The 9,808-nt window shown below is 55.8% G+C and overlaps 2 protein-coding genes across 4 annotated transcripts in view; one reads left to right on the plus strand and one right to left on the minus strand.

The window, feature by feature from the left end:
- Positions 1-9,808, minus strand: part of CTIF (CBP80/20-dependent translation initiation factor) — a 257,814-nt gene that overhangs the window by 7,212 nt on the left and 240,794 nt on the right. The gene's annotated exons all lie outside the window — the stretch shown is intronic.
- Positions 6,451-9,544, plus strand: LOC102253566. Of its 3 annotated transcripts, XM_014531959.1 has the most exons (3): positions 6,451-7,740; positions 8,322-8,478; positions 9,040-9,544. In XM_014531959.1, exons 1-3 carry the CDS (start codon positions 7,423-7,425, stop codon positions 9,087-9,089), a joined length of 525 nt encoding a protein of 174 aa, XP_014387445.1. In that variant the 5' UTR covers positions 6,451-7,422; the 3' UTR covers positions 9,090-9,544. The 3 variants fall into 3 exon arrangements, 2 of the variants coding, with proteins under 2 accessions (XP_014387445.1, XP_014387446.1); XR_001360260.1 differs by having other exon boundaries at positions 6,451-8,478; XM_014531960.1 differs by lacking the exon at positions 8,322-8,478.

Consider the following 9,808-nt stretch of genomic DNA (forward strand, 5'->3'; position numbering starts at 1 on the left):
TGTGTGGGTGTAATGTGGGGATAAGGACACATATGTAATACCTTAATCAATAAAGAAATTAAAAAAAAAGAACAACTACCGTAGGATTCCACCTCTAGGAGGTGTCATGTTCATGGGGACAGAAAGTGGACTGGTGGGTGCCAGGGGCTGGCGGGAGGAGTCCTGGGAGCTGTTGTGTGATGGGCCCAGGGTTTCAGGTTGGGGAGATGAAAAAGCCCTGGAGATGGGTGGTGGGGGATGGTTGCCTAACAACAGTAACGTACTTCATGCCCCTGAACGGTACACGTAAGAACGGCTGAAACAACCCATCTTACGTTATGTATATTTTACGACAAAAAAGTGTTTTAAAAAGGTGGTGGCAGGCGCGGACACTCTGGGTGGGCAGGCCGCCCTGTCCTCTGCCATCGCTCTCGGGAAGAAAAGCCTTCCGTCCGCTGGAGAAGGCAGGGCTGCCCGCCCTGGGGGTTGAGGACCCTGGGGTGGGGGAAGGAGCAGACTACTTGTCAAAGTCTCTGGCACAGAGAGGGGCGTGGGCGGGCTGGGGCAGGCCAGCCACCCTCGCCCTCGAACAGTGAAATGTGTTTCTTGGACGAGAATCCAAGGCAATTGTGCGAGCCCACACAGTGTTTGTTCGGAAGCTAATGCATTCCTGTCCTATTGTCTCTGCCGGAGACTTGTTGTGGGCACACCCATCACATCCTCCCTCGGGGAGAGGCCAAGGTGCTTGGAGTCAGGCTGTGGGAGGCCCGACAGCAACTGGGGAGAAAGGCGGCCTGGTGGGAGCATCCCAGCGTCCCCGACGGAAGGTCCACAGGGCATGGGCATGCTGCCCAAGGCATGCCCAGGATGGAGCCGGGCTGGTTGCTTGGGATGCCACCCCGTGGAGAGGGAAAGAGGGTGCTGACGGAAAGGGCCCATGGGGCTGCCTTCGTGTGTGGGAGGCAAGGGAGCGCTGGAGACGACAGCTTCTTCTCTCACCGGTGAGGAGTGAGTGCTGACCTGAGGCAGGTGGGCTAGCCCACCCTGACCACGCAGCTCACCGACAGCATGATTTCAGCCTCGTAGAACCAGTCCCAGCAGCCTAACACGGCCACCGCAAAAGCACTCGGGGGTAGCCCAGGGTGGGCTGGGGGCAGCAACAAAGGAGCAAAAGTGAGGAGATTTCAGAGTGCATGTCATTGGCTGGTTTCTGGGGAACAATCCAGAGCTCTGATTGGCTGGCTGAGCCTGCAGAAGGGCCAAGGCTGAGTGTGGGAGAAGTCGCAGGAAGAGGAGAGGGAAGGAAGAGACGGGGTGGGAGGTGGAGGACTGCACTGGCCCAGGAGGCCACAGCGATGGGCAGCGAGGCTGATGGAGAGAAAGAGGAGGGAGGATAATCGGCAGAGGCAAAGGAGGTGCCCGATGCATGGCACGCGGTTTGGCACGGGGCTGGGGGGGTAGCTGCACAGGGCCACCTGCCCCTCAGGAGCGCCCTCACGTATGAGCCTGGGCCCCTCCCTGCTGCTCCCCTGCTGCACCTGGATCGGCATCTACAGCTAAATCTAGAGGAACCGAACCGATACCGGGCTTGAGTCGGCAAGAAGAGGGCCAGGAGTGCCCGGGGCTCTTCAGGAGGCAGAGAAGTGGGGAGTCTGTCTGAAACAGGCTGCCAGCCAAGCGTGCAGCAGGCTCCGAGCCAGCAGACGCGCTGCTCACCGACAGGAACCCTGTCACTTAGTCACCCTGCACCTCAGTCTCCTCGCTCGAGAATGGGGATAACACCTGCCCAGAACTGTTTGGAGAGCCTCCTGAGATAACGTACGTGAAAGAGCTTTGAAGAGTACAAAGCCTGACTCAAATACAAGGTGTGATTACTGTTATTAAATGTGTATCTTCACAAGCACGGATCTTCCCCGAAGGCCTTGCCACACTTTGTACGCACCGTCCCGCGCACCCCCGTGACTCTCGCAGAGATAGGGAAAGGCCACAGGCACTGCTATCTCCACTGAATCATGCAGAGAATCCGAGGCTCAGCAGTTCAGTGTCTTGAAACAAGCCAGACAGACAGCAAGTCTGAGAAGATCTAAAAGGTGCACAGAAGTCCTGGGTCAGCATCCTCTTTCTTGGAGAATTATTTTCATTTCTCCCACATTAGCTAACTCATATTTTCCTGGTTGGAGCTCGTAAGTCTTAATTTGTTGACTGGTGACAATAATCAACCCGGGTCTTCACAAAAGCGAAATGATTTTTACCTATTTTGTGGCTGCACTGGCCACTATCTACCCATTCACCCATTTATCCACCTACCCATCTGTACACCCACTTACTCACCCACCAAGTTATTCATCCATCTTTTCACCCACCCATGCAACAATTTGTCCACCAATGTATCCACTTATCTGCCCATCCTTCTGTCTACCCACACATCATAGATCCAACCTTCCATCCCCCATCCATTCTTTTCTAAAAAAGATTTTATTTACCAATTTATTTTAGAAAAAGAGAGGGAGGAGAGACATCGATTTGTTGTTCCACTTATTTACGCATTCACTGGTTGATTCTTGTATGTGCCCTGACTGGGGATCGAACCTGCAACTTTAGCGTATCAGGACGATGCTCTAACCAACAGAGCTACCCAGCCAGGGCTCATCATCCATTCTTTCATTCATCTAGCTATCCATCCATCTATCCATTCACATACTTCATCCATCCATCCATCGATCCATACATCGATCCATCCTTCCAACAACATTTATGCAACACCTACTATGTGCTAAATACTGTATAAGTATAGAGATTAACAAGACTATAAGACTTGCAACGTATAGTCTAGTAGGGGGAAATCAAGAGAGTGTGCTAGGCATGTGGCGTTGGAACACAGGAGGGCTGGTGGTGGTGGTGAACACGCCAGGCATAAGGCATAAGAAGCAACATATGGCATATGCACAAAAGCTAAAAATGTCGACTAGCAGGGTGCACTGGTGAATAACAAGTACTTCAAGATGCTGAAATATATGGTGCTGCGGGGAGAGAGAGAACACGATGGTAAAGAGCCAAGGGCCACATCCTAAAAGGCTCTAGATGCCGTGCTACTAGTTTGAATTTTATCCTAAGGGACTAGAGAGCCACTGAAAGATTTTAAACCGGAGAGTAGGAGATAATATTTGCATTTTCAAAACATCCTTTCCTGCAGAGCGTGGAGAATGGACTGGAGCTGGTAGGGTGGAGGTGGGACTGGCGGCAAGGAGACCAGGAAGGCTGCTGCGATGAGAAATTATGAATTGATGCTTGAATTGAGGCAGGCAATGGGAGGAGGTGTGTTTAGGGGGCAGAAGTGAGGGTGAGGACAAGGACGATCTTGAAGATGGACAGCCCCCAGGTTTAGGGCTTGGTCAACTGGATAAATGGCGATGTCACCAAGGATACTAGGAAGGCAGGAGGCGTTGGTTTGGAGGAGGGCAAATAAGTTCAGTGTCAGAAATATTGAGTCTACAGTCCCCGAGGATATCAGGGAAGATGACTAGTGGGGGGCTGGCTATTTGTGATCCTCAGTGCCCAGGCGTTAGTCAAGGCCATGGGTGTGAGTGTGAGATGTCCTGGGGGAAGACAGAATACATGAGAAGAGAAGAGTTGATAAAGGCTCCAGACTGGGAAAGAACAACATCTAAAGCAGGGAGAGGAGGAGGAACCCCCAGAGGTGGAGGTGGACGGTCAGAAAGCCCAGAGCAACAGGAAGAAGTGATGTCATAGAAACCAAGAAAGTTCTAAGAAGGACAAGGTCAACAGTGTCAAGTTCTCCGAGAGGTCAAGGAAGATGGACAATGACCAGGGCTCTCTGGATAGGGTGATTAGGAGACCACGGGTGACCTTTGCCATGAGGACGTCAGTGCAGGGGGAGGGGCAGGTGGAACCCTGGGTGAGGTGGGGTTGGAGGGCGAGGGTGGTCAGGAAATGGAGACTGAAAGAGTCCACCATTTCTTTCTTTTTCTTTGGGGTTTCTGTTCTTCTCTGTTTCTCCCTCTCTTTTTCATTCTTTTTTGGGAACTTGCCTACGGAAAAGAAGAGGGTAAGATGCTAGGAGAAAGACTGGCAAAGGGTCAAGGGGAGTGGTGGTTAACGCGGGAGACACTTGAGCATGTTTGATGGCTAGTGGCAGAGATGAGTGGGCAGAATGCAGGAGAGAGGGGGTTACTCAGAGAGAGGAGGCCAAGTCTGGAATGGCCAGGAGGGGCTGTGAACACGGTACATGTGTGATGCTCAGGCCGCGCAGCCTGCAGCCAAACAACAGAATTAGTGTTGCTTTACATTCATTATTACCATCACTCCGTGCCAGGAGAGGGAAATCCGCCCCAAATGTCACTTTTCCACTAGCCTAATAGGCCCCAGTGCGGTGGCCATGGTCAGATGTCAAGGAAATTCATGGCTGTGACCTGGACTTCGGTCCAAGCTGTGCCCTGTGGCCTGGCTGCCAGCCCTCCTCACTAGGGCGGGCAGGCGGGCAGGCACCCTAACTGCGCACCAGGCGCCCCGGCGGCAATAATTAGCCTCCTTCCTGCCGAGCTTGCAAACCGCCGCGTACAAAGTGGCCACAGTAAATGTCACATGGGGGAATGCTTCAACCCACAGCTGGCCCCGGGGGGGCGGGGGGCGGGGTGGTGGAAACGTAATCCGGGGATCAGAGAAGACACTGAATCCTGCAGATACTGGAGCCAGAGGACCCCGGCTCCAGTGGCTCTTCTTCGGGGCCAAGCCCTGGCCAGGAGCCTGGACAGGAGGCCAGTTCTGTTCACGGAGTCCCCACAGCCATGAGCTCCCAGGACCTTGGGTTGGGTTTGAAACTCTGGGGCCGTTGTCCGTGACCACTGTCAACACCTCCCGGCCTCCCTGAGGGAAGTCTTCCAGGAGCTGCCTGTCCTGTCGGCTGGTTCCGTGCCCACTGCCCCCGTCTGCTCGAACCTCTCCCAAAGGGCAAGCAGAACACGCCCGAGGCAGCCCCGAGGCCTTACCTGTCCCTCAGGGTCTCCTGCCCAGCTGGCGTGGCTCAGTGGTTGAGTGTCAACCTATGGACCAGGAGGTTATGGTTCGATTCCCAGTCAGGACACATGCCCGGGTTGCATGCTGGATCCCCAGTAGAGGCTGTGTAGGAGGCAGCCAATCAATGATTCGCTCCCATCATTGACATTTCTATCTCTCTCTCCCTCTCCCTTCCTCTCTGAAATCCATAAAAATATATTATTTTTTAAAAAAGAGGGGTCTCCTGAGACTGACATTCTGAGTGTTTGCTCTGGCTCGTGTGCTGAGCTGTATGCACACATCAAGATCCGTGTCACCCTTCTACCAGTTCATCTGAGTCCGACGCCACGGTAGGGTCTTCATGCCACAGCTGCAGGCATGAGGCGCGGAGGACATGACTTCCCCACGGACACACGGGAAAGGAAAACCAGGAGTGGAACCCAGGTCTCATCTGCCTCCACAGTCAGGTGGCAGGACCACTGCCTCACGAGGGAGGCCCACATCATCAAGGCCAGTGAGGAGAGGACAGAAAAAGGCGGTGACCCCCACCCCGGGGTTGCCTGGGATGATTCTGGTCTTCACCCCGCATCCCAAAGTGATTAGGACTAGGGTTCCTTTTGCTCCGCAAAGTGGTGTTTATGTAGTCACCTCGACAAAGGAAGGGGCGGTGAGGGGGTTGGGAGACCTTACCCCAGGTACCATCTGACGGGTCGGGAGACCTCCAGCCTGGTCCCCCTCCCCTCCTCCTGCCGCAGGGGCCCCATGTATGCAGGGGGTTAGTGCTCTTGCCTCTCTGCGGGTTTCGCAGGTGGGGTGGCAGGGCTCTGAAGGTGACAAAGCAGCCCTACTAGGATCCTGGCGAGAGGTGATCAACATGGCAGGAGACCGTGACACCTGCCGCCAAGCCTGGCGTGAGCCTGAGCGTTAACTGCTCCCCAGGGACGGAGCCAGGAACAGGACGGTTATGGTACCGGGCACACTGTCCGTTGCTCTCGGCTGCAGCAGCGGGGCCCGGGGGAGAGCGGTTATTTTCTAAGCTTCCCTGGGGAGCTCGGCCAGCAGTGCCCAGCCTGGAGGCACTGGGTGTCCGGTGGCACCTGGGACCAGCAGCTCCCTCACAGTACCCTCTGGACACCCCTCTGAAGGAATGACTCCCTTCTGTGTCTGACTCAGCACAAAACAGCTCCCTGAGACAGGGGAGGGCTTTGGGCTGGCTGGGAGCCTGACCTGGGGCGCAGGTGGTGGGCAGATGGCCCACAACAGGCAGTTTTGAACTCACAGGTCACTGGGCTGGGACCCTCGGCTGGCACCAGGAGAGGGCAGGGCAGGGGAGGGGGCCCCAGGCTGCCATCTGCTCTTACAAGTGCCGCCCCCACCCCTGGTCCCTGGTCCCACCCCCTGGCTCCCCACCTCCGCCCACTGAGTCCTGGACTTGACCTTGCTGCTGTGGGGGAGGGCGTGACGAGCGTCTTGGTGGAGGGAACGAGCTGCCTGCAAAGGCATTTTCCGCTCTCTAAAGTAAACAATCACACAGGAAATTAATCTAGAAACCCACATCAACGGAAGGTTCAGGCTGTGATTTTCACAGCCCCAGAGCCAGGAAATTCAAAGTTATAGTCCCCATAGCAACTCGCCCGTAGCAGTCAGCCACCGGGGGCTTGGATGAGCCCTTGAGGGGTCAATGGGGCCAGCCCTCTGCCTCCAGGAAGCACAGCCCCAAAGCAAGCCTGCGTGCCTGGGGCGGACGGCTCTCCTCTCCCGAGGAGGAACGCCAAGCCTGGGACAGAGTCAGGAGTCGCAAGGCGGGGGTCTGCTTTCAGTTCTCACCGCAATGAGCCCCGGAAGCCGGGCCACCAGCTGACATCCCACATTCCCACTTCCCCACGACGATCCCCCAGGTCCCATGTTCCATGAAATGGCAATTCTCAGGCCTGCAAGACGCCCAGGGGAGGGGCCGTGCCTGCGCTCATTCTTATTCCCACCCCACTCCTCTTACTCAGCCCCCGAAGGGCCCCCCTCTCTATCCCAGTTGCCCTTGAACCTAGCGATTGGCCTTTGGCCCACCCCCTGCTTGTTTTTCCTCCAAGAAATATCTCAATTGATTGACAGGTCCAAGAGCTTTCACAGCAGACACCAAGGCGACTCCGATTTTTGGACGCCCTTCTCAACCTGCCCCCTTCTGGATCAAATTTATAATATTATCTCAATGCGCACTTCCTGCTCCCCAGACCAACCGACCGATAGGTTGAACGGAGCCAGGGGCAAGCCCTCCCCCTGCAAGGATGTGGAGCTGTCTGTCTGGGGTCCGGGGTGGGGTTTTCATTTGTGTGTGACTAGTGAGGAGTCCCCGCCTGGCAGGAAAGGAGATAAGGACAGTGACGCTCAACCCAGAAGGAAGTAGTCTGGAATCCTTCCCCGAGGGTCTGGGAGATGGCCTCCGAGCCGGCTGGTCTTATCAGCATGATTCTGCAGTCTCGGCCGGGCGCTTGTGACAACACGAGCCGAGGCAAGAGCAGGCGCTCGCAGGCACCGGGCCTGTGGCAGAGGATGCCCGCCTGCCCGCCCACCGCCAGCCTGGCCCCGGAGCCAGGCCGTGAGTTGAGCAAAGCAGTGGAAAAAGAAGTGGCGCCTGCTGGAAAGCAGACAGAGCGGCTCCTTGATTTCCTAACAGGCCCCGCGCATGCCAGGGGCCTGCGGGCCAGCTCCGAGCGCCCAGCTCGCTTGCGCAACAGTCCTTTCCTCCTCTGGGTAAGCTTTCCCGGGCAGCCGAGCCGCTGTCCAGCCACCCGAGTCCCTGGACGAGGCCTCCCCTCCCCACCGCCTCCCTGCCTTCTCCTGTGGTTACGTTCATCAGAGCAGGGTGGGCAGCTCAGGGAAGACGGGACGCCTCCCGGGGGTGCCAGATCTTTCCTTTCATGGAGCAGACCCAGAAGCGTCCTTAGAAAGAAGAAGGCTGGTGGGGAGGTCACTGTGGACAGATGGCGGGCTTCTCTGCAGTCTCGGGGGGCACTTGAGGAGGGCAGAGCCCAGAGGGTGAGCCACCGGCTTCAGAGGAAGGGCCTGATCCAAGAGCCCAGGGCGCCCCCTGCTCACTCATCAGGGCACGTGGTTATCTGCAGGGCTGTGCCAACCACCCTCCTCGAGCCTGGGAAGAAACTTCGTAGGCTCCTCATGGTATGCCAAGTCTGTGTGTGTGAGCAGGGAGGGCTCAGTAACCACCAAAGGGCTGTGAGGGGCGGGAGAAGGGGCACACCGGCTCCTTGCTGTGCTACCGAGCATGGTATTCTGAAGAAGCTTTTGCTTAAACCGTGCCCTCTTCAACACGGTAGTCTTGGCACGCCCGACTGAAGACGATGCAATGCCTGCACCGCCCGGTGACCAGACACAGGTGCCAGTCTCCGGGGTGGAGGGTGGCGTTTGAGGCCACACCGCAGAAGCTGGGCTGGACGTCTGTCCCTTGGCCGAGGGAGCTCAGCTGGTTCTGTGGTGAGTCTGGGTGGAAAGCAGTGACCAAGGGCCATCTGGGCAGGGGCAGCGGGGCCTGGGACAATGAAGCAGAGGACACTAGGGCTGTGCTGAAGGCATCATTAGCGTTTGTCCTCAGAGCAGCAGCCACCGGCAGAGGGGCAGGCAGGCCTGGGCAGAGAAAAGGGCCTGGGCGGCCAGGGGATGGGCAGAAGGGATTTGGTAAGTGCTGTCTGCCGAGGCGAAGGCAGAGATAAGAGTATTTAGTTGGCACCTGGAAGTGTGTTTGGCCCGAGAGCCAATCCTTAGCAGAACACGTCTTTCCGTAATGCGGCGTCCCTTTATCTAAGTTGAGAGGATCTTCTCGAATGAGTGAGCGTGTGAGTCAGTATTCTGGGTCCCCATGCATGTGGACCACCAGGATGCAAGAGGAGAAAGGGCTTAGCCTGCACTCAGGCACGCGCTGGTCCACTTCCCGCCTAGAGCCCCACATCCCTCTCCCTCCCGGCCACAGATCTCCAGTCCAGCCACATTCATCCGCTCCCATCTACCTCCAGCTTTTGCTCCTTGTTGTCTCTGCAGGGTCTGCCTTCTCCCACCTTGGCTCCATTTACTGGCTCACTCAAGACTGACTGCAAAGCCCTCCTCCTCCGAGAAGCCTTCCCTGACCTCCTCCTCTAACCTTTGTAGCCAGAAGTTCTCTATTCACAGCCCTGTTTGGTTTTACTAAGTTCTAAGTGGAGTGGAGGGTCTCCTTCGACTAGCTTTTCCTCACACAGGGCCTTGTGCCCAGCTGTCTCTCTCAGAAGACCTGTGGGTGGACTGGGAGGAAAGTGTGTGCTGGGACACAGTCACTTAGAAGGGCCTCTCTGTCCCCTGGGATGCAGCCTCCCCAGTGACATATAGACCTGCAGTACGGCAGGCCCTGCACCCCACCCTGGCTCTACATTATTCACAATAGCCAAGACCTGGAAATAAGCTAAGGGTCTTTCACTAAATAACTGGGGGACATAACGAAGTTCTCTGAAAAAATTAAAAATGGAACTGCCATTTGACCCAGTGATCCCACTTCTAGGAATATATCTAAGAAACCCGAAGCACCCATCAGAAAGAATATATGTACCCCTATGTTCATAGCAGCACAATTTACAATAGCTAAGATCTGGAAACAGCCCAAGTGCCCATCAGTAGATGAGTGGATAAAAAAGCTGTGGTACATTTACACCACGGAATGCTATGCAGCAGCAAAAAAGAAGAATCTCTTACCCCTTGAGACAACATGGAGGGACCTGGAGAGCATCATGCTAAGTGAAATAAGTCAGAGAAAGACAAGCATCACATGATCTCATAT

Source organism: Myotis brandtii, unplaced genomic scaffold, assembly GCF_000412655.1.
Source record: "Myotis brandtii unplaced genomic scaffold, ASM41265v1 scaffold833, whole genome shotgun sequence".
NCBI classification, from domain to species: Eukaryota; Metazoa; Chordata; class Mammalia; order Chiroptera; family Vespertilionidae; genus Myotis; species Myotis brandtii.

Bases quoted from the DNA above. Each gene is read 5' to 3' on its own strand.
- LOC102253566 (XM_014531959.1), top strand. From the start codon at position 7,423: ATGGCCTCCGAGCCGGCTGGTCTTATCAGCATGATTCTGCAGTCTCGG. The intron at 7,741-8,321 runs GTAAGCTTTCCC...TCAACACGGTAG, and splicing joins ACAGTCCTTTCCTCCTCTGG to TCTTGGCACGCCCGACTGAA. The intron at 8,479-9,039 runs GTGAGTCTGGGT...TTGTCTCTGCAG, and splicing joins GGAGCTCAGCTGGTTCTGTG to GGTCTGCCTTCTCCCACCTT.